Source organism: Ranitomeya variabilis, chromosome 4, assembly GCF_051348905.1.
Source record: "Ranitomeya variabilis isolate aRanVar5 chromosome 4, aRanVar5.hap1, whole genome shotgun sequence".
NCBI classification, from domain to species: Eukaryota; Metazoa; Chordata; class Amphibia; order Anura; family Dendrobatidae; genus Ranitomeya; species Ranitomeya variabilis.
The window spans coordinates 497,308,888-497,334,361 of NC_135235.1; the positions used below are offsets into that span (position 1 = coordinate 497,308,888).

The 25,474-nt window shown below is 42.7% G+C and overlaps 1 protein-coding gene across 1 annotated transcript in view; it reads left to right on the top strand.

Annotated features, from left to right (window-relative positions):
- The window catches only part of CNTNAP1 (contactin associated protein 1), a 173,182-nt gene that overhangs the window by 72,551 nt on the left and 75,157 nt on the right, over nucleotides 1-25,474 (top strand). Inside the window, exons 4-7 of the mRNA XM_077252002.1 lie at nucleotides 11,844-11,991; nucleotides 17,998-18,201; nucleotides 18,358-18,542; nucleotides 23,555-23,695. Coding sequence (XP_077108117.1) covers nucleotides 11,844-11,991; nucleotides 17,998-18,201; nucleotides 18,358-18,542; nucleotides 23,555-23,695 — 678 coding nt within the window. The remainder of the gene's footprint in view (nucleotides 1-11,843; nucleotides 11,992-17,997; nucleotides 18,202-18,357; nucleotides 18,543-23,554; nucleotides 23,696-25,474) is intronic.

The window sequence follows — 25,474 nt, forward strand, 5'->3', positions numbered from 1 at the left end:
CTTCTATATAAAGACATCCCTCTGTATACAGACACCACTCCTATATACAGACACCACTCCTATATGCAGGCACCTCTCCTATATACAGACATCCCTCTATATACAGACACCACTCCTATATACAGACATCCCCCTATATACAAACACCACTCCTATATTCAGACATCCCCCTTTATAGAGACACCACTCCTATATACAGACATCCCCCTATATACAGACATCCCCCTATATACAGACATCTCTATTATATACAGACATCCCCCCATATAGAGACACCACTCCTATATACAGACATCCCTCTATATACAGACACCACTCCTTTATAAAGACATCCCCCTATATACAGACACCACTTCTATATACAGACATCCCCCTATATACAGACACCACTCCTATATACAGACATCCCTCTATATACAGACATCTCTCCTATATACAGACATCCCTCTATATACAGACACCACTCCTATATACAGACATCCCTCTATATACAGACATCTCTCCTATATACAGACATCCCTCTATATACAGACACCACTCCTATATACAGACATCCCACTATATACAGACACCACTCCTATATACAGACATCCCTCTATATACAGACATCTCTCCTATATACAGACATCTCTCTATATACAGACACCACTCCTATATACAGACATCCCTCTATATACAGACATCTCTCCTATATACAGACATCCCTCTATATACAGACACCACTCCTATATACAGACATCCCCCTATATACAGACAGCACTCCTATATACAGACATCCCTCTATATACAGACACCACTCCTATATACAGACATCTCTCTATATACAGACATCTCTCCTATATACAGACATCCCCCTATATACAGACACCACTCCTATATACAGACATCCCCCTATATACAGACACCACTCCTATATACAGACATTCCTCTATATACAGACACCACTGCTATATACAGACATCCCTCTATATACAGATACCACTTTTATATACAGACATCCCTCTATATACAGACACCACTCCTATATACAGACATCCCTCTGTATACAGACACCACTCCTATATACAGACATCCCTCTATATACAGACACCACTCCTATATACAGACATCCCTCTGTATACAGACACCACTCCTATATACAGACATCCCTCTATATACAGACACCACTCCTATATACAGACATCCCTCTATATACAGACACCACCCCTATATACAGACATCCCTCTATATACAGACAACACTCTTACATACAGACATCCCTCTATATACAGACATCTCTCCTACATAGAGACATCCCTCTATATACAGACACCACTCCTATATACAGACATCCCCCTATATACAGACACCACTCCTATATACAGACATCCCCCTATATACAGACACCACTACTATATACAGACATCCCTCTGTATACAGACACCACTCCTATATACAGACATCCCTCTATATACAGACACCACTCCTATATACAGACATCGCTCTATATACAGACACCACTCCTATATACAGACATCCCCCTATATACAGACACCACATTTATAAACAGACATCCCTCTATATACAGACACCACTCCTATATACAGACATCCCTCTGTATACAGACACCACTACTATATACAGACATCCCTCTATATACAGACACCACTCCTATATACAGACATCCCTCTATGTACAGACACCACTCCTATATACAGACATCCCTCTATATACAGACATCTCTCCTATATACAGACATCCCTCTATATACAGACACCACTCTTATATACAGACATCCCTCTATATACAGACACCACTCCTATATACAGACATCCCTGTATATACAGACATCTCTCCTATATAGAGACATCCCTCTATATACAGACACCACTCCTATATACAGACATCCCCCTATATACAGACACCACTCCTATATACAGACATTCCCCTATATACAGACACCACTCCTATATACAGACATCCCTCTGTATACAGACACCACTCCTATATACAGACATCCCTCTATATACAGACACCACTCCTATATGCAGACATCCCTCTATATACAGACACCACTCCTATATACAGACATCCCCCTATATACAGACACCACTCTTATATACAGACATCCCTCTATATACAGACACCACTCCTATATACAGACATCCCTCTGTATACAGACACCACTACTATATACAGACATCCCTCTATAAACAGACACCACTCCTATATACAGACATCTCTCCTTTATACAGATATCCCTCTACATACAGACACCACTCCTATATACAGACATACCCCTATATACAGACAAAACTCTTATATACAGACATCCCTCTATATACAGACACCACTCCTATATACAGACATCCCTCTATATACAGACACCACTCCTATATACAGACATCCCTCTATATACAGACACCACTCCTATATACAGACATCCCTCTATATACAGACACCACTCTTATATACAGACATCCCTCTATATACAGACACCACTCCTGTATACAGACATCCCCCAATATACAGACATCACTCCTATATACAGACATCCCTCTATATACAGACACCACTCCTATATACAGACATCCCTCTATATACAGACACCACTCCTATATACAGACAATCCCCTATATACAGACACCACTCCTATATACAGACATCCCCCTATATACAGACACCACTCCTATATACAGACATCCCTCTAAATACAGACACCACTCCTATATACAGACATCCCCCTATATACTGACTCCTATATACAGGTCAGAGTTGTGGGTCACTTACTTTTCACACACGGGGCCGGGGGGCACTTACTTTTCACACACGGGGCCGGGGGCACTTACTTTTCACACACGGGGCCAGGGAGCACTTACTTTTCACACACGGGGTGGAACTTACTTTTCACACACGGGGCCAGGGGGGCACTTACTTTTCATACACGGGGCCGGGGGGCACTTACTTTTCACACATGGGGCCGGGGGGCACTTACTTTTCACACACGGGGCCGGGGGGCACTTACTTTTCACACACGGGGCCGGGGGGCACTTACTTTTCACACACGTGGCCGGGGGGGCACTTACTTTTCACACACGGGGTCGGGGGGGCACTTACTTTTCACACACGGGGCTGGGGGGGCACTTACTTTTCACACACGGGGCCGGGGGGCACTTACTTTTCACACACGGGGCCAGGGGCACACTTACTTTTGCACACGGGGCCGGGGGCGCACTTACTTTTCACACACGGGGCCGGGGGGGCACTTACTTTTCACACACGGGGCCGGGGGGCACTTACTTTTGCACACGGGGCTGGGGGGCACTTACTTTTCACACACGGGATGAGAGGGTGTCATAGTCACTTTATTCTGATGTTTGACTTTGATAAATGATCATGTCCTAAAATGGACACCGTTCATTTGCATAGCTGCCATCTTTGGAAGGTCAAGTTGGGGGTAATGGAAAGTTCGCCATTATTTCCTATGGGAATTTTTTTTTAAAAAATGCGATTTAAATAAAATCTACATATCGGATCGCCTATAAAAGTCATAGCACACCTGTCCCCACCGAGGGCTTCGAAACGCCGCCTGAACGGGGTCTCTGCGCCGAGCGGTTCGGGCCGCATTAATTGCGGAAAACGCGGAGAAGAATAATAATAATAAAATATAAGAAATCGGATTACAATATGTTGCTTGAACCTAGGAGGTTCAAGCACCATAAATATATAAATAGATATAAAAAATATAAAAATATACAGTGCCTACAAGTAGTATTCAACCCCCTGCAGATTTAGCCGGTTTAATAAGATGCAAATAAGTTAGAGCCTTCAAACTTCAAACAAGAGCAGGATTTATTAACAGATGCATAAATCTTACAAACCAAAAAGTTTTGTTGCTCAGTTAAATTTTTATAAATTTTAAACATAAAAGTGTGGGTCAATTATTATTCAACCCCTAGGTTTAATATTTTGTGGAATAACCTTTGTTTGCAATTACAGCTAATAATCGTCTTTTATAAGACCTGATCAGGCCGGCACAGGTCTCTGGAGTTATCTTGGCCCACTCCTCCATGCAGATCTTCTCCAAGTTATCTAGGTTCTTTGGGTGTCTCATGTGGACTTTAATCTTGAGCTCCTTCCACAAGTTTTCAATTGGGTTAAGGTCAGGAGACTGACTAGGCCACTGCAACACCTTGATTTTTTGCCTCTTGAACCAGGTCTTGGTTTTCTTGGCTGTGTGCTTTGGGTCGTTGTCTTGTTGGAAGACGAAATGACGACCCATCTTAAGATCCTTGATGGAGGAGCGGAGGTTCTTGGCCAAAATCTCCAGGTAGGCCGTGCTATCCATCTTCCCATGGATGCAGACCAGATGGCCAGGCCCCTTGGCTGAGAAACAGCCCCACAGCATGATGCTGCCACCACCATGCTTGACTGTAGGGATGGTATTCTTGGGGTCGTATGCAGTGCCATCCAGTCTCCAAACGTCACGTGTGTGGTTGGCACCAAAGATCTCGATCTTGGTCTCATCAGACCAGAGAACCTTGTACCAGTCAGTCTCAGAGTCCTCCAAGTGATCATGAGCAAACTGTAGATGAGCCTTGACATGACGCTTTGAAAGTAAAGGTACCTTACGGGCTCGTCTGGAACGGAGACCATTGCGGTGGAGTACGTTACTTATGGTATTGACTGAAACCAATGTCCCCACTGCCATGAGATCTTCCCGGAGCTCCTTCCTTGTTGTCCTTGGGTTAGCCTTGACTCTTCGGACAAGCCTGTCCTCGGCACGGGAGGAAACTTTCAAAGGCTGTCCAGGCCGTGGAAGGCTAACAGTAGTTCCATAAGCCTTCCACTTCCGGATGATGCTCCCAACAGTGGAGACAGGTAGGCCCAACTCCTTGGAAAGGGTTTTGTACCCCTTGCCAGCCTTGTGACCCTCCACGATCTTGTCTCTGATGGCCTTGGAATGCTCCTTTGTCTTTCCCATGTTGACCATGTTTGAGTGCTGTTCACAAGTTTGGGGAGGGTCTTAAATAGTCAGAAAAGGCTGGAAAAAGAGATAATTAATCCAAATATGTGAAGCTCATTGTTCTTTGTGCCTGAACTACTTCTTAATACTTTAGGGGAACCAAACAGAATTTTAGTGGGTTGAGGGGTTGAATAATAAATGACCCTCTGAAAAAACTTTTCCCAATTTAAAAAAAAAATAAACAAAGAAATAACATTCTTTTTTGCTGCAGTGCATTTCACACTTCCAGGCTGATCTACAGTCCAAATGTCACAATGCCAAGTTAATTCCAAATGTGTAAACCTGCTAAATCTGCAGGGGGTTGAATACTACTTGTAGGCACTGTAGATATATGAAAAAATAGTTAGCCCACATACATTAAAAGCCTGCAAAAATCAGATAAAGACTTCAGTAATTTCATTAAGACCATGAGGTTTCAGGCTGCCTAGCTTGTAAATCCAATAAACCTTTGTTCTGTTCAGCTTCATGACTCTATTAGGGACATGTGCTGGGATGTGATCAATAGGACTAATTTTTACGGCTAATTGGTACATAATAAAGATTTTAAAGCTGTAAAAATTAGTCCTATTGACCTGTGTTCTCCAAGAGTCTATTCTTCCAGCTCAGTAGCTCAAAGTAAATGCCTTCACCTCTGAATTTGTTTAATTTTTCCCAAAGTGAGTTCGGTTCCACTCTCAGTGAGACCGTGCTTCTTTTTTTTTTTTTCTTCTTCTCTCTTTTCAATTTTTGTTATCGTATAAACAAAAATAAGGCTAAATGTGTAAAGTATCAATTTGTATTTCTCTGATGATTTTTAATCTTGTCATGTGAATTTCCCGTTGAGCCTGAACTCTGACTGTGGGTGTTATCTGATCCATTGGGCGTCGCTTCCAAATGCTGACGTGTACTTAAACCCTGTATACCTAAGACTCTTGTACAGTATTTGTGGTATGTCCTGATGAAGGGGTCACCTGAACCTGAAACGCGTAGAATAAACCATGTTGAAACCTCTACAATTTTTGGAATTCTTCTTGCGGCAGCGCGGGGATGATCCTTTTTTCTCCTACGTAAGTGTGTGTTTATTCAGTGAGGAAAATAAGAATTTGATACACTGCTGACATCCGGCACACCCACTATCAGCTGATATCGGTGTCGGTGGCAGCGTCCGCCAGCCAGAAGTACTCGCTTGCATTAATGCTAAAGTAGTCGACAACCTGTTTAAAAATATAAAAGTTATATGTATCCCAAAATGCTATGGGAGGTGGAGCCGCATATTCATCACACACTGCACACTCTGAGGATTTTCAGGTGATGCAAGAAGAAAACATTTATTGGTGAGAACAGAAAACAGTAGAAAGTGGCAGAGCGCAGAAAAAATTCCAAGCGACTATATAATTGAGTAACGTTTCGACCTATCCCAGAGCTGCCACCACAACCTTAGCATAACGCTTTCTCTCTGAGGACTATACAGCCCATTATACAAATCACCACAACCAGGGAGGCTTCCCTATACAGTGTACATCCACCACCAAGACAACATTGACAATGTATAGAATAAGACCTGGGATAGGTCGAAACGTCACTCAATTATATAGTCGCTCGGAATTTTTTCTGTGCTCTGCCACTTTCTACTGTTATTTTGTTCTCATCAATAAACATTTTTTTCTTGCATCACTTGAAAATTCTCAGAGTGTGCGGTGAATTTCTACTATATGGACTCAGGGTCATCCGGCCCATTACACCAGCACCTCAAATTAGGACAGAGTGCAGGCCATTTTCTTTCTTTATTGGTGCCTAAGCAGTAGCATCTATTGGATCGCCGATAGCTGCTACTGCTCAGTCACGGTCGGAGCCATTTTCAAACTGATTTTTAATTTTTTTTTAGGAATTTATGAATACTCGCAAAAAGAATAATTAAATGCACAATATGGATGCGATCATGGTGCAGCGCAGGTATCGCCTCCGGCGCCTGCCTGCAGAAGGGAATTTTTTATATATTTTTTAAAATATGTATAATATTCATTATGTAAACTAGGGGGCATTATGTAAACTGAAGGATCAGTAACCTGTCAGAAGCCACATGAATACCTAATCAGAGTACCACATGGACACCCCCCTCCAGGCCCGCCTTAGGGCACGAGCATATCATTAGCTCAAAACTGAAAATAAAGATTACACAACAACCACAAGATGGATTTCATCAACCAAGGTATCACTGTAATCAGTATAATGGTGCTGACTTGACACTGTCTGCAGGTTACTGTGAACAATCATGCCGACAGGTTCCCTTTAATGCTTTTTAGGAGAACAAATGAAATGTCTAGGGAAGATATATGTAGTTAGGTGCCATAAAAAATAAAAATGAAATGAAAAATTAAATGAAAATGGTACTGAAAACAAAACTTGCTCAAAAGGAATTGTAGATAATTGTGAAGGAAAACCAGGAGGGGACTCAAAATGAATCTTGGACAACCTCAACAGAGTGAAGAACATAAGAACATGTGAGGAAGCCTTTGGACGTCTCATTCAAAGTGTGGTCAGAGCTAAATGAGCGAGATTGCTTTGGCATATCATCAGTTGGCACTTGTTTAGGGCAGAAAATCTGTCTGTATAATACGATCTTAAAAGCTCCCATACACATTAGATTAAAGTCATCTGAACCTGAGTGAATTCATTCGAATCACCCAATAGATATTAAAGGTGCACAGTACAAAAGGTAATAAATTAGTAAAGAAAATAAGAACCAAAACATAGATTCAAGATCAAATCAAGCAAGTTGTCATGGTCATGTGTTGGGGAGGCAGTGAGCATGGAAAGTCCTAGCAATGAGATTAATGAAGAGGGATTATAAACTGAAGGGGATAGTGATTTATCAGTGGGGATTTTAAAATCACTCAGAATGAGTGTGAGTAATTCATGGAAACGGAAGGATGTGAGCCAAAATGCAAAGTGATCAATACAAAGACTGGATGAGCCTGAGGCACAGAAAATGCAACATAAAGAGAAACTGGTGGCAGAGTCTGATAGTGTGCACTTCAAAGGATGAGAAAATGAGAGAGGAGACTGGCCGTATATGGGCTTTTTGGGAAAGGCATGTACCTGTGTCCTTAAATCTGCTTACCTCCTGCCTATTAATGTGCTGAAATACAGAACCTCATAGCAGCAAGGGAGGCAGTGTCAACATCTAGGTTTCAATGATTGCTAGCAAGGTAATAGTCTTTGAGTAGAAAGCGTTATATATAATGCAGTTTTTTTTTTTAAAAAGCAAGAAATTCGTAATTTACACCTATTAGGTGACAGCTTAGTGATCATTGTAGGTCTGACCTCCTGGACCCCCAGCAAATCTGAGATCAGGGGTCTGCAGCCCTGTCCTAATTGGAGCAATGTGTGTATTCTCGGTTTCTGCTCCATTCATAGTCTATGGGATTGTTGAGCGCATTGTTCAGCCATTGCTGGCACTTCCAGTTGTAGGTTAAACAAACGCTCCTCCACTCTATTCAAAACGGGTCTGTAGAGGTCAGACCCCTCCAACGATCAGCAAGTTATTCCTTACCTCTAAGCTGGAAATAACTTCTTTATTGGAAATAACCCTGGATGGCCTCACTCTGGGATTCTGGGAGGCTTCATATAGCCTCATTGTGGGGCCATTCTGTCGCTTATACTCTGACCCTTGGCCGAGTGTGTTTGACCCTGTTGTGCTTTGTGCTTGTGCTACATTACGTCTGTCTGGTTCTGATTTGGCTGTGTCCCTGTTACGAGTTTTGCCTGTCCCTTTTGTACTGTGCTACCCTCTCTGTGTACGACCCCTTGGCTACCTCCTGATTACCTCTGCCTTCTTCTCTTGTACTGCGCTGCCCTCTCTGTGTATGACCCCTTGGCTATGTTCTGACTATCCATTCTGTCTAATCCCTTGGTAACTTTGTCCTGTAGTTACCGTTCTAGGAGTTTTCCTTCAGCTCCTAGCTCTCTGGAGCTTAGGCCACGTTCCCAGTAGTCACGTGCTTCAGGTCCTGTTTTTCTGAAGCACACATCTTCACCACTATTGCTCTACTCCACAGGTATCTTTGGGCACAGTTTTACTCAGGAAATGCGCACTGGCACAGTGAGCAAGTGCAGTGTGGTGTTCCTGACATTGGACTTGCTTATCTTTTGTAAGGCATCTGATGTTAGGTGATAGTGATGACTAAGATTGCTCTATACATGACATAGGATACCAAGACTTTTGTATAAACATCACATAGGAGACACTGAGACTGCTGTATATACAGCACAAGAGACACTGGGGCTGGTGCGTATATATATATATATATATATATATATATATATATATATATATATATAAAACACTGGGCCTGGAGTATATACATCACATAGGATATGCTGAGGCTGGAGCATATACATTATATATGAGAGACCGTAGCTGGAGCATATGCATTACTCAGGAGATGCTCGGCTATAGCATCAAACGGGAGACCTTGGGGCAGCTGTCTTTATCGGTGGGACAGGAGCACAGAATGTGTTGACTCCATCCATAAAGTATGTACAGTACAGACCAAAAGTTTGGACACACTTTCTCATTTAAAGATTTTTCTGTATTTTCATGACTATGAAAATTGTACATTCACACTGAAGGCATCAAAACTATTAATTAACACATGTGGAATTATATACTTAACAAAAAAGTGTGAAACAACTGAAATTATGTCTTATATTCTAGGTTCTTCAAAGTAGCCACCTTTTGCTTTGATGACTGCTTTGCACATGGCATTCTCTTGATAAGCTTCAAGATATAGTCACCAGGAATGGTCTTCCAACAATCTTGAAGGAGTTCCCAGAGATGCTTAACACTTGTTGGCCCTTTTGCCTTCACTCTGCGGTCCAGCTCACCCCAAACCATCTCAATTGGGTTCAGGTCTGGTGACTGTGGAGGCCAGGTCATCTGGCGTAGCACCCCATCACTCTCCTTCTTGGTCAAATAGCCCTTACACAGCCTGGAGGTGTGTTTGGGGTCATTGTCCTGTTGAAAAATAAATGATGGTCCAACTAAACGCAAACCGGATGGAATAGCATGCCGCTGCAAGATGCTGTGGTAGCCATGTTGGTTCAGTATGCCTTCAATTTTGAATAAATCCCCAACAGTGTCACCAGCAAAGCACCCCCACACCATCACACCTCCTCCTCCATGCTTCATGGTGGGAACCAGGCATGTAGAGTCCATCCGTTCACCTTTTCTGCGTCGCACAAAGACACGATGGTTGGAATCAAAGATCTTAAATTTGGACTCATCAGACCAAAGCAAAGATTTCCACTGGTCTAGTGTCCATTCCTTGTGTTCTTCAGCCAAAACAAGTCTCTTCTGCTTGTTGTCTGTCCTTAGCAGTGGTTTCCTAGCAGCTATTTTACCATGAAGGCCTGCTGCACAAAGTCTCCTCTTAACAGTTGTTGTAGAGATGTGTCTGCTGCTAGAACTCTGTGTGGCATTGACCTGGTCTCTAATCTGAGCTGCTGTTAACCTGCGATTACTGAGGCTGGTGACTCGGATAAACTTATCCTCAGAAGCAGAGGTGACTCTTGGTCTTCCTTTCCTGGGGCGGTCCTCTTGTGAGCCAGTTTCTTTGTAGCGCTTGATGGTTTTTGCCACTGCACTTGGGGACACTTTCAAAGTTTTCCCAATTTTTTTGGACAGACTGACCTTCATTTTTTAAAGCAATGATGGCCACTCGTTTTTCTTTACTTAGCTGCTTTTTTCTTGCCATAATACAAATTCTAACAGTCTATTCAGTAGGACTATCAGCTGTGTATCCACCAGACTTCTGCACAACACAACTGATGGTCCCAACCCCATATATAAGGCAAGAAATCCCACTTATTAAACCTGACAGGGCACACCTGTGAAGTGAAAACCATTCCCGGTGACTACCTCTTGAAGTTCATCAAGAGAATGCCAAGAGTGTGCAAAGCAGTCACCAAAGCAAAAGGTGGCTACTTTGAAGAACCTAGAATATAAGACATAATTTCAGTTGTTTCACACTTTTTTGTTAAGTATATACTGTAATTCCACATGTGTTAATTCATAGCTTTGATGCCTTCAGTGTGAATGTACAATTTTCATAGTCATGAAAATACAGAAAAATCTTTAAATGAGAAGGTGTGTCCAAACTTTTGGTCTGTACTGTACTAATGCTGGCACTGGCTAGTATCAGAACGTAATACTTCATTGCATATGCTGCAATGTTCAGTCCATGGCCACGAGTACTGCTATTTACAGGGACATCTCCTTCAGACTAGCGATATCTAGCGACCTTTACCGCAACATGGATCACATGGCTAAAGAATGTAAAGTAATATTTGCTTAGTGATGTTTTAATTACATGCAGTTGTGGTCAGGGGAACACCAATAAGCATGCGAAGGATAAGACTTTGAAGTTTTGCTCAGAAGATTTGGATCAAATGCCATACTTATTGATGGAAAAATATGTAGAATTGAGAGTCCTCAGTGATTGATACCTTTTAATGGCTAACTGAAAAGATGGTAACAAATTGCAAGCTTTCGAGACCTGAGCAGTCTCGAAAGCTTGCAATTTGTTACCATCTTTTCAGTTAGTTACTGGCTAACACGGTACCAAGATATATATGTTTCCTGTATACTTATTGATGTTATACCATAAAACAGGCCCCAGTGCCTGGTTATTAAGGCTAAAGCAAACGTTTGCTTCATGTAGAAGTCTATGAGTTTCTTAAATGAATTTTAGAAATGTGTTTTTGTTTAATTGCACTATATTGGTGAATAATATTGAGTGTTGTAAAATGAGTTGGCACCTGCATTGCTTACATTTTTCTTCCTTATATTTTTGAACAGACATTTTTTGGCAATATCAATTCAACAGGGGTGACGGAGCACCGCCTACACTATCCCATAAAGGCACGCTATGTTCGTTTTATTCCTGTAGCCTGGAATCCTCGGGGGAAAATTGGGCTTCGGGTTGCACTTTATGGCTGTGAAAGCAGTAAGTTGACATTTAAAAGGCTACAATACTTTTTTCTGTATTTTTGTTTAAAAAAAATTAAAGTTTTTTTGTTCTCCTTTTTAAAAAGAATAGGATAATTAATGTCTTGCTTTTCTTGATAAATGCAATTCAGTCAAAGGTAAAGAGTAACTAAACTTATTCTTTATATAGAATGGAAAGTTATGAAACTTTGCAAATCATATTACTAGGGTATTTTTTCTAATTCCTGTTGATAAATTATTTTTAAGTGACTTCCAAACCACCACTGTGTTTAAGTCTATATGTCTGCGATTGGCTGCATTGATGTTGGAACATACTCATATGGAGTACTGATGATGGCAGTGAATGGCTTACCTCAGCCACTGTGTCTTTAACTCTGGGGATAATCCGACTGCAGGAGATTGTTCTGATAAGCACAACACTGCAAGGAATACACAGATGCTGACCCCTTTACTACTATCATTTGTACTCCAAATAGGCGTGATCTGATGTCAATGCAGCTAAAGGAAGCTAGGTAGACTGGGGAACAACGGTGGATTGGAATCCACTAGAAGCAATTTTTCACAGAAATAAAGATAAATCCCTTAATAAAGTGATTTATGAAGTTTCATAAATTTCCATGCTGGACAAAATTACTTAAAAATATGAATGTTTAATTATTCTTTAAATTTGTATTTCCAAATGATAAACCAAGGTTATATTTTTGGATGAATTAAGTACATCAATAGCTATTTATGGATGTTGTTTCTTCAGATATTTTCAACTTACCGTATATACTCGAGTATAAGCCGACCCGAGTATAAGCCGACCCCCCCTAATTTTGCCACAAAAAACTGGGAAAACTTAATGACTCGAGTATAAGCCTAGGGTGGAAAATGCAGCAGCTATTGGTAAATGTCAAAAGTAAAAATAGATACCAATAAAAGTAAAATTAATTGAGACATCAGTAGGTTAAGTGTTTTTGAATATCCATATTGAATCAGGAGCCCCATATAATGCTCCATGCAGTTTGATGGCCCCATAAGATGTTCCATATTAGAATATGCCCCATATAATCCTGCATAAAGGTTAATAAAGGCCCCATAAGATGCTCCATAGACACATTTGCCCCATATAATGCTGCACAAATGTTGATTATGGCCCCATAAGATGCTCCATAAAGATATTTCCCCCATATAGTCCTGCACAAACCTTTATTATGGCCCTATAAGATGCTCCATACAGACACTTGCCCCATATACCGTAGTGCCCCACAAAAGTTAATTATGGCCCCATACAGACACTTGCCCCATATAGTGCTGCACAAACGTTATGGCCCCATATAGTACTGCACAAACGTTATGGCCCCATAGATGCCCCATACAGACACTTGCCCCCATATAGTGCTGCACAAACGTTATGGCCCCCATATAGTGCTGCACAAACATTATGGCCCCATATAGTGCTGCACAAACATTATGGCCCCATATAATGCTGCACAAATGTTATTATGGCCCTATATAGTGCTGCACAAATGTAATGGCCCCATATTGTGCTGCACAAATGTTATGGCCCCATATAATGCTGCACAAACGTTATGGCCCCATGTAGTGCTGCACAAACGTTATGGCCCCATGTAGTGCTGCACAAACGTTATGGCCCCATATAGTGCTGCACAAACGTTATGGCGCCCATATAGTGCTGCACAAACATTATGGCCCCATATAGTGCTGCACAAATGTTATGGCCCCATATAGTGCTGCACAAACATTATGGCCCCATATAGTGCTGCACAAACATTGTGGCCCCATATAGTGCTGCACAAATGTTATGGCCCCATATAGTGCTGCACAAATGTTATGGCCCCATATAGTGCTGCACAAATGTTATGGCCCCATATAATGCTGCACAAACTTTATGGCCCCATATAGTGCTGCACAAATGTTATGGCCCCATATAATGCTGCACAAATGTTATGGCCCCATATAATGCTGCACAAACTTTATGGCCCCATATAGTGCTGCACAAATGTTATGGCCCCATAAATGCTCATACAGACACTTGCCCCATTTGCTGCGATAAAAAAAAAATCACATACTCACCTCCCCGTCGCTCAGGCCCCCGACACTTTCAATAGTCACCTGCACCTCGTTCCGGCACCACTCCATGTTCAGCACCAACGTTCAGCAGAGGGCGCGCACTAACTACGTCACCGCGCCCTCTGACCTGAGCGTCACTACTGAAGACAGAGCGGCGCCCGGAACGAAGAAAGGTGACTATCGCGCAGCGCTCCCCGTATACTCACCTGGTCCTGGCGCGGTGCAGTCCCTGCTTCCCCGACGCCGCAGCTTCATCCTGTACTGAGTGGTCCCTGTTACCGCTGATTACAGTAATGAATATGCGGCTCCACCTCTATGGGAGGTGGAGCCGCATATTCATTGCCATAATGAGCGGTACCATGTGACCGCTCAGTACAGGAAGAAGCTGAAGCTGCTGCTGCCGGCGCCGGGGAAGCCAGGGACCTGCAGGGACCGCGCCTGGACTAGGTGAGTATTTTTAGACAGCCCCTGCTCCCCCTCCCCTGCCGACCCCTGGGTATGACTCAAGTATAAGCCGAGAGGGGGACTTTCAGCCCAAAAAAGTGGGCTGAAAATCTCGGCTTATACTGAATATCTGGTGATGCCCTTTGGGCTCTGTAATGCCCCAGCCATCTTCCAAGACTTTGTGAATGACATCTTCCGGAATATGCTTTCCACCTCAGTGGTGGTCTATCTGGATGATATTCTCATCTTCTCTCCAGATATTGATAAAGATGTTTGCAGAGTTTTCGATCTCCTACGGACAAACTCCCTCTACGCCAAGTTGGAGAAGTGTGTGTTTGAGCAGGAGTCCTTGCCTTTCCTGGGTTATATCATCTCAGCCCGGGGATTAGCTATGGATCCTGCCAAGCTACAAGCAGTGATGGATTGGCAGGAACCCCATTCTCTCAAGGTGGTACAGCGCTTTATGGGGTTCATTAATTATTATCATCAGTTCATTCTTCTCAACTGTGGTAGCTCCCTTGGTAGCCCTCACCAAGAAGGGAGCAAATCCCAAATTGTGGTCAGAGGAGGTCTCCAAAGCCTTCTTATCTATTAAGTCCCATTTTGCTAGCGCTCCCATTCTACATCGTCCCGATGTAGATGAGCCTTTTATTATTGAGGTGGATGCCTCCTCTTTTGGAGCTGGAGCTGTCCTCTTCCAAAAGGACGCTCAAGGTCGGAAGCATCCTTGCTTCTTTTTCTCCAAGACCTTCAGTCTGGCGGAGAGGAATTATTCCATCGGGGACAGGGAGTTGTTAGCAATGAAGTTGGCTTTTTCAGAATGGAGACACCTTCTGGAAGGGGCTCGCTTTCCCTTCCAAGTCTACACTGACCATAAAAATTTGGTATATTTGCAGACAGCCCAGCGGCAGAATTCTCGCCAGGCCAGATGGTCCCTGTTCTTCTCTCAGTTCCACTTCACCCTTCATTTCCTATCTGGGGAGAAGAACATTCACGCCGATGCTCTCTCCCACTCTGTGGTGTCATAGGAGGAGGAGGAGGAGCCTCTGAGAGTCTGAGAACTGTGGCTCTGATGTCGCTAGAGTCTGTGCCTCCGGGCAAGACTTTCGTTCCAACCAATTTGCGACCGGAGGTTCTCTCTTGGGCTCACTTGTCCAGGGTGGGTGGACATTTTGGGATCAAAAGGACATCTGAGCTTCTGGCGAGGACGTACTGGTGGCTGCATATGGCCCGTGACGTTAGAGACTATATTCAGGCGTGCGTCTCCTGCGCCAATAGGTCTCCTCAACAATGGCCTGCTGGGTTACTCTACCCCCTACCGGTGGCTGATAGGCCCTGGGAGATGGTCGGGATGGACTTTGTGGTAGGCTTACCCAAGTCCCGTGGCTGCACCGTTATTTGGGTAGTTTCCGACCATTTCTCTAAAATGGTGCATTTGGTGCATCTCCCACAATTACCTTCTGTATAAGCCTTGGCGGCGTTGTTTGTCAAACATGTCTTCCGTTTACACGGTATGCCTGACAAGCTTGTCAGTGACCGGGGTCCCCAGTTTGCGTCTCGGTTCTGGAGAGAGCTTTGTCACCTACTTAGCATTGAGCTGAATCTCTCTTCAGCGTACCATCCCGAGACGAATGGGTTGGTAGAGAGGGCCAACCAGACCCTGGTCGCATATCTACTTCATTTTGTCTCAGCCAGGCAGGATGACTGGGCATCCCTGCTACCTTGGGCAGAGTTTGCCTTGAACAACACCGTAGCCGACTCCACTGGGCAGACCCCATTCCTCCTTAATTACTGCCAGCATCAATGGGTTCCTGTGCCCATGCCCATGTCTTCTGTTGACTCTAGGGTGGCAGACTGGGCAGTAGAAGCACAGGACATCTGGGACCATACACAGGATGCTATCCGGGCTTCCAAGTAGAGAATGAGGGCCTCTGCCAATGCACTTCAGCGTCCCGCTCCGACCTTTGCTCCTGGTGACTTAGTGTGGCTCTCCGCCCGCAATATCAGGCTGCGAGTTGAGTCCACTAAGTTTGCGCCTCACTACTTAGGGCCTTTCAAGGTTCTGGAACAGGTTAACCCTGTGGTCTATCTGGCTCTTCCTCCACGCCTGGGTATCACCAACACCTTTCATGTGTCCCTCTTAAAGCCCATTCACATGTCCCGGTTTTCTGAGTCATCTGCCGGGACATCGGGTTCGTCCACGGACGATTATGAGGTGAACACTATCTTGGGGTGCAAGGTGGTATGTGGCAAAAAGTTCTATCTGGTGGACTGGAAGGGTCACAGCCCAGAAGACAGAACCTGGGAGCCTGTGGAGCACATTTGGGCTCCACTGCTCATTGCAGCCTTTGAACATAGTGAGGCGGGGGCCCTAGGAGGGGGGGTAATGTTAGGTGTCGAGTTCCCACCTCCACACAGGGGGAATCTCGAACTATGTCCGCTGCGGTCTCCCATTCTTCTCCAGCCGCAGTGGAGACGTCGGTCCCAGCGTCTGGCTCAAGCTGATACTGTGCATTTAGTTACTGCTGCCTTTCCAGGCTCTGCTTTTGTAGCCAGCACTGATCAGCGGCGAGCAGGTCTTTCTGGGACTAAGTCCTGCTTTTCCCATACTGAGCATGCCCACGGGACGACCTCCCATTGGAGGTCGGGGGTCACATTCTCAGGTCCTATTGCAGCTCCTATTGGACCATCTGGAAGGTCCCGTAGCACTACTGCTATAAAGGGTTCGTATGGCCACTTGGCCATGCGCTAGTGTATACTTGAAGACCTGTGTGTGTAGATGTGTGAAAGTTACTCTTTAATAATCCCCTTCCTAGTGTTGTTGTCTGCTTGCCTATGGTGGATGTTTGCTATCTAGCGCCCGACAGTGCCATCTGCACACCAAGCACACGTTACAGTGCCTTTGCAGTGCCCGCTTATACGACACCGTGCGCATTCAGTGCGCTCTTCTGACAGCCTGTCAGTGTAGGGTGGGAATTTTTGCATGGACTCAGCATCTGACTCAGGGAGTCCTCAGGCGCAGGCTCAAAAGCCACCGAGGGTCAGAGCGGGTCCAATCACCAGCTTAGTGGGGGAATTCATAGGGATCCCACTAGTGTCTTTCAGCTGCACCCTGTGACTGCCAACAGGGCGCAGCGTATTTGTGGCGAATCTGTGAAGCAACAGAGTTCGCTTCTATTCACACTGGGTGAGGTCTAACCCACATGTGAGCAAGCGTCCATCCGTCATTACTCAGCAGCAGGTGTCATCTCTGCACGGTGGACCCTGGATTGCAAACGCACCTCATATTCTCTTTTACTATTATTTGGTGCGTTCCGCCAGTCCTAACAGTATGATCTGATGATGAATATTATTTTTTTCTAGTCTGTAATCATGGATCATCAGGGTCATACTGCCCAGAGGACTGCATAGGTTAAGAATTACGGCAGTTTGTACTGGGAAAAATGACTTCCTTGCACACTAACAATTTTCTTCCACCCTTTAGACCACGATGTCTTGTCTTTTGATGGCGATGACCTAATTTCCTACCAGTTTAGAAGAAAGACCAATCGGACTTTACAGGATGATATTTCTTTCAATTTTAAGACATTGGAAAAAGATGGGGTGTTGATGCATGCAGAGGGCTCACAAGGAGACTACATTACCTTGGAGCTTCAGAAGGCGCAGATGATTTTCCGTATCAGTCTGGGTAAGTAGATCACTGATCTCTGTTTGACTATTTTATATATTAATATACATTATTCAGTATTTGGGCATTGACAGAATTACTGTTTTTCTCCCTGAATATTTCAATATGATTATGTGGAATAAACTCCCTCCTTAATCTTATTACTTCCTCTAACAGGAAACAGCCCTCTCCAATCCGTAGATAGTCACACAGTTACCACACTGGGAAGCCTGCTAGATGACCAGCACTGGCACTCAGTGCATATCCGGCGGAATTTACGCGATCTCAATATAACATTGGATGGAGAAACACAAAGAATACGATGCAAAGGGCATTTTGACCAGCTAGATATAGATAAAGAGGTAGGACTCAGCATTTTTTTTCATTTTTGAACTTTGGTGTTACATAGCATAGGTCCTGTGTGTAGGTGATGGTGACGGGTGTTTCTAAATCACTTTAAGCGACATGAAATTAAATTGTCTCTCTACCTAAGAGTAAATGCATAATGCATAGTTAAAATACCTCATGTCCTTTTTTTGTATTCTTCCTGGTGTGGCTTTTATGATTCCTAGTCCTCTCTTCAAGTATAGGGTGAGTCACTCGCTACTTTACCTGGGAAAAATTCTAAAATAGACAATCTATTGTACTGAAATTTGGACTGTACATACCTTGGTTCATGAGAAACTGATGTTTTAAAGCAGGTGTTGAAAATGTCCACCGTTCACATACCAGCATGCCTACACGTGCCGTTTCATATTGTTGAATGTATTCCGCAGGATGTCAGGGGTCATAGCCTGAATTTCTCGCTGTATGTTCTCTCTGAGTGCCTGTAATGGTCGTGGCTTATTACTGTACACCTGACCTATCAAATAGCCCCAAAGGAAAAAATCCTGCGGTTTAAATCAGGCTATCTTGGTGGCCGCAGTCCATTGGAAATTACTCCGTCATCAAAGAAAGCTTAAATGCACAGTTTGGATGGTGATTTTGACCTCCAAACTTCTATTTGCACCTCTGTAAGGACTCAGTTTTCCAATAAGTTTTCACAATGAAAACCCGCTCCTCCAAACTGTATCTGTACATTGTTAACAAATGAAGGAATTCTGCAGGAGTAAATTGCAAGCACCACACAAACTACCGATGCACAGGAAGGAGTGCAGTATGTCTATCTCATAGTGGAGATGGCAGGCGGGGTGACAAGTTGGCAAGACAATTTACCGTGGAGATGTGGTTCATTACACTCTCACTTCTCATGAACAAAAGTATGTACAGTACAAATTTCAGTAAGGTTGACCATCTCTTTTAGAAGTTACATCAATTTTTCCTGGTAAAGTAGCAAGGGAATCACCCTTTACATAATACAGCTACGTGCATTTTCTACATACACTGTGTTTTGAAAGTCTGAGAAACGTCCTCTGCTCCAGATAGATCCGTCAAAAAGGAGTGTCTAAGTCTAGACTATAAAATTTACACTGACTCATTGTGTGCCTACTTATTGAAAAAATGACCAAGTATGAGATTGACAAGGCTATGGTTAGGTAGATTCATATCGGTCTCATTGATTGTACTAAAAGAGTGGTGATGGTTGTACATCCAATTGGAAGAGTGTTGCAAGTGGAATACCACAAGGTTCTGTCCTGGCTCCAGTGTTGTTCAGCATTTTTATAAATGATCTAGATAAAGAAACTGAAGGTAAACTAATCAAATCGGTAGACGATGCAAAGCTAGGAGTGATAGCTATTACTAGAGAAAACAGAGAAAGGATTCAGAAGGATTTAAATAAGCCTCATCAATGAGCAGCGGCTAACAGAATGGTATGTAACAGGGAGAAATGCAAGATTCTACATATGGCCAAGAAAAATGAAAATTTAATCTTCAGAATGGGAGAAGTAGAACTAAGCAACAGCATGTGTGAAAAAGACTTGGATATGCTAATAGATCTCAGACTGAACATGAATCAAGAGTGTGATGCACCAGCAAAAAAGGAAAGCATAATTCTAGGATGTATTAAGAGAAGCATAGAGTCTAGATCACGTGAAGTAATTTCCCCCCTCTTCTCCTTCTTGGTCAGGCCTCATCTGTTATACTGTGTCCAGTTCTGAGCACCACAATTTAAAAAAAAAAACATTGAAAACCTGAAGCAAGTTCAGAGAAGACCTACTGGGATGGTGAGCGAACTGCAAACTATGCCCTTCAAGGATCTGAGAATGTTTAGCTTGCAAAAAAGAAGGTTAAGAGGAGACTTAATAGCTGTCTGCAAATATCTGAAGGGATGTCAGTGTAGAGGGATAATCCTTATTCTCATTTGCACACGGAAACACAAGAAGCAATGGAATGAATCTGAAAGGGAGAAGATACAGATTAGATATTAGAAAAAACTTTTTAACAGTGAGGGTGATCAATGAGTGGAAGAGGCCACCACGAGAAGTCGTGAGTTCTTCAATGGAAGTCTTCAAACAAAGGCTGGACAGACATCTGTCTGAGATGGTTTAGTGAATCTAACAGTGAGCAGGGGGTTGGACATGATGACCCTGGAGGTCCCTTCCAACTCTAACATTCTATCATTCTCTGATTTAGGCCGGTGTCCCACTTGCAACTGCAATGCGAGAAACACGTGCAAGTCTATTGCCTCAATACCCAGCACTGCTGCCGGCACTTGGGACTGGAGTGTGCGGCTGCATGTATTTCTATGCAGCTGAATGCTCGGGTCCGAACCGCCGGTAGCAATGCCGGGTATTGAGGTGAGAGACTCGTGCGAGATTCTCACATTGCAGTTGCAAGTGGGACACCGGCCGTATTGTTATCATACACACTTATTTATTGTGATTGTTAATTGCTATACGTCTATATGATGTTATGTTGACTTATACACTTCTCAAGAATGAAATTACAGCACTAAGAAGGAAATGTTGTGGAATTATGGAAATCACAGAATGGATAGACATGTTAATGATATGCCATTCATGAAAAAATGGGAACAAAATTTGAAAAGCATCTCTATTTATTCAGTGCCAAGTAAGAGCGCCAGATGCCAAAATCCCTGTACTTGTGCATCTGTCAGTAGGCTCAGTCCTCCTAAGTATAGATGACCGAAGTCGAACATTCAAACAAAGACTTCTCCCAGAAGTCCGTTATAATGTTCGGAGATTCAGTGGAAGGAAAGATAGAGAGAATTTCCCAGGTCCAAAGTTCATGTCCCCATAGATTTCAGTGGAGATCGGGTTCATGTTCAATGTCGGGTAATGTTCTGCGAACCGAACTTTTGTCAGGTACCCTAACCTGAACTTCCACAAATCTGCTCATCCCTATTCCTCAGCCATCTATATGGGCATGCAGGTCACAGAAAGCTGAATAAGGTGATACCTTGATATTTGCGTTCCGATGTACTATTCCAAAGAAAGCTACATTTTTCTTATATGAGCTGTTCAGGATTATGGGCCTGCATGAGACTCCACCTCTAGAGCTTATTATAAGTGAAAGGTGGAGTAACCACTGGAATGTGTAATGGCCGCTGTCTGCTCTCCTGATCTCACTGCAGAGCTGTGTGTGATTATAACTGACACATTTGCAGGTTCCTCTCAGCTTCCATCTCACAGGTAGTCAGTCTTGCAATACAGCAGAGCTGTGACAGCTGCAGCTGCAAATGTATTTATAATGAGACAAAGTTCAGTTCTACTGTTTTGTGTTAGCAACATGTCTCACACTGGTAGTTTACCCTGTTGTGAATTCTGCTCTTGGGTTCCCTCCGGTGGTTGTTGGTGGTAGTGCAGTTGTCTCTGGATTGCAATCCTGGGCAGGTGTCCCTGCTGATTGCAGTTTGGACTGGGGTATTTAAGGTTGCTGGATTCATTAGTCCTTGCCAGTTGTCCATTGTTCTTGAAGGTTTTGGATCTCAGTCTGGTTCCCTCTGCCCAACTGCCAAATCAGCAAAAGCTAAGTCTCTGGTTTTTGTTTCTTCAGCACACATGTTGTGTGCTTCACAATCAGTGCTATTCATTGTTTTTTCTTGTCCAGCTCAGACTGTGTTAGGATTTTTCAGTCAAGTTGGATTCTCAGGAGATGCAGATATACGTTCCATGTCTTTAGTTAGATGGTGGAATTTTAGTATTATCTGCTGTGGATATTTTCAGGGTTTTAATACTGACTGCTTAGCATTCTGTCCTATCCTTTCCTATTTAGCTAGAGTGGCCTCTTTTGCTAAATCCTGTTTTCTGCCTGCGTGTGTCTTTCCTCTAATACTCACAGTCAATATTTGTGGGGGGCTGCCTATCTTTTGGGGTTCTGCTCTGAGGCAAGATAGGTTTCCCATTTCCATCTATAGGGGTATTTAGTCCTCCGGCTGTGTCGAGGTGTCTAGGATGTGATAGGTACACCTCACGGCTACTTCTAGTTGCGGTGTCAGTTTAGGAATTGCGGTCAGTACAGGTTCCACTTACTCCTGAGAAAGTCTCATGCTGGCTGCTCCAAGGTCACCGGATCATAACATTACCCTTTCATTTAAAATAAGCTCTGAAGGCATATTCTTATGCGGAACAGTGTCTGCCCATAGATGTTAACAGCTCAACTACATATTAAGAAAATGTGGATTTCTCTGGAATACGACATCGGATCACATATATCAAGGTATCATTTTATTCAACTTTCTATGATCTGCATGCTCATATAGACGGCTTAGGAGGATTGATCCTACTGGCAGATTCATTTTAAACACATTAGTATGCTGTGTATTCCTGTGCATAGCTCTCATACTCAATACTGAATAAATTGAAATGTTTTGAACCCAATTCATCAAAGTGTTTTTCGCCTGTTTTCCAGGGTAAAACAGCTTGAAAAGTTGCAAAACATTTGCGGAACTCGAAGTTGCACAAAAATTTTGCAACTTTTGGTGTTTTCATGAACTGGGGCAGGACAGAGCATGACAAAGAACTCTCCATAATTTCATAAAAATTTGTAGCGCACACCAGTAATAAGATGTGCCAAATTAATTGACTAGCGTGCGCCACTTAATTAATTAGACACATCTTATTCTTACATGACCATCATGAATTGAGATCTTTGTTTCTATTTTATCATAATTTGCAGATTATAATAATAATTTTATTTATATAGCGCCAACATATTCCGCAAGGCTTTACAAATTGTAGAGGGGATTTGTACATACAATAGACATTACAGCGTAACAAAAACACAGTTCAAAATAGATACCTAGAGGAGTGAGGGCCTTGCTCGCAAGCTTACAATCTATAGATTGATAATTTCATGGCTTTTCCTTCTTCGTGTTACAATTTTATTGTTGACGAGCGTATGTATGTCTATTGGTTTCTAGCTCACATTGACTCAAGCCTGTATTTTTACGGTTCTATTTTTATATTTGCAGATATTTTTTGCTGGCATTTTACATGAAGGTAAAACCATCACTTACAAGCAGAACTTCCGCGGCTGCCTTGAGAACATTGTTTTTAATAAAGTACACATCGCTGACCTGGCACGGAGAAATAAATCATCTATTCGCTTTGTGGTGAGCATTTACATGGGAATTACTTGGATTTTTTATGAGTAATAGTAAGCTAAAGCAATAAAATGAATCTTTTTTGTTTAGGTCATAAATCAATTTTGTTAATTACTCTGTGTGCAGATCTTTTGGCCATATCATCATTTTTATTCAGATTTTCTAAAGTTGGTAGCTAACAGATTAAGAAACTGATAGACTCCATGGATGTAAGGCTTATGGCTGTTATTGAAAAGAAGGGGGGCTATATTGGTCAATGGAAATTTTTTGGGGAGATGTCAAAATTATATTTTTGTACATTTCAAATCATTTGGTTATTATTCTCTCTTTAACAGATGAAAATATACAACCGAGATGGGACATTTTTTGTTTTTATTAAGTTCATAACAATCCTGCATTATTCTCCTAAGAAAGACAAAACTTCACTTAAATATTTAGGATCATTAACCTTTTGGATTGACCAACAGCACCATAGTTGATTAATAAAGCAGTTGATCATTAAAAATACAAATTGCCTAATAATTAGTGTTGAACATTCCGATACCGCAAGTATCGGGTATCGGCCGATATTCGCGGTATGTGATTGGCTGCTGAAATGATGTCATGATGCACTATAAAAGTCGCCGCTGCCATTTTGGGTTCACTCTGCTGTGAATTCAGTTAGGGACAGGACGCTGCTGTTCTGACTGAGGGCCAGTTTTGAGATAGCGATTTGCTTCATTGTGTTTTACCCAGGCTAATTTAGCAACCGCTGTGTGAGATCCTTGCTTTTGCCTTGCAGCGCTGTTCACGGCTGTCTGCACGGTCTCTGTGTGAGTGCAGCTCACTCTGTAGTCTGGTCTGCAGCCACCACTGGTTGTAGTCAGCTCAACGTGCGTCACTGCCTCATACTGTTCCATTGTCCTTTTTTCAATTAGTGCTGCCTGCTGTATATTTTTTCAAATTTATCCGATTAGTGGCTTTCCATCCATATCCAGCTAGATTGTGGAAAAACACTATATAGGAGTACATAGAGGAGCTTTTTTGCTGCTGAGGATGATGAAGAAGAAAGTGTGGGAGAAGTTAAAAAGAAGGTGAAGAGCATGGAAGTAGTGAAACATAAATATCTGACAAAATTTAAAAAATCTTAACATAGTCAATATCTTGGTAACTCCGAAAGTCTTAAAAAAAATTAATTCCTGCTATTCCATTTGATTGGCCTAAACCTCTATGCCTTTAATGTCTCCTCCACCTCCCCCAATACATCCTACATTATTCTTAGTTGTTTTCCTTCATGTAGAATTAACCTACAAGGAAAGAAATGGTTTATTTTAATTCCGATATTTTTGTCCCATTGACTTGCATTGGTATCGGATATCGGTATCGGCGATATCCGATATTTTTTGAATATCGGCCGATCCAATCCTATACCGATACTTCTGGATATCGGGAGGTATCGCTCAACACTACTAATTGTGCACACATTGTATAAAGATTGTGATATAGCTATGTTACAGATTATAGATATTACATTTTATAACGCGTCAACATATAATTTTTTTTAAATTCGCATTTCAGAAATCGGAGACTAGCTATAACTTAAATAGTATATAATAAAGGCCTCATTCAGACTTCAGGCTCTGTGTACAAAAAAATAGAACTGTTTTTCATCAGTGTGCTAATCTGATTTTAATCCATCCTGGATGAATAAAGTAAAAATTTCCAAGCTTCTACTACCCTTTAGACAATAGACAGAAAAAGCTTGCAGCACTCAGGTAGCATTCAAGTGTTATTTTCATAGATCCATTC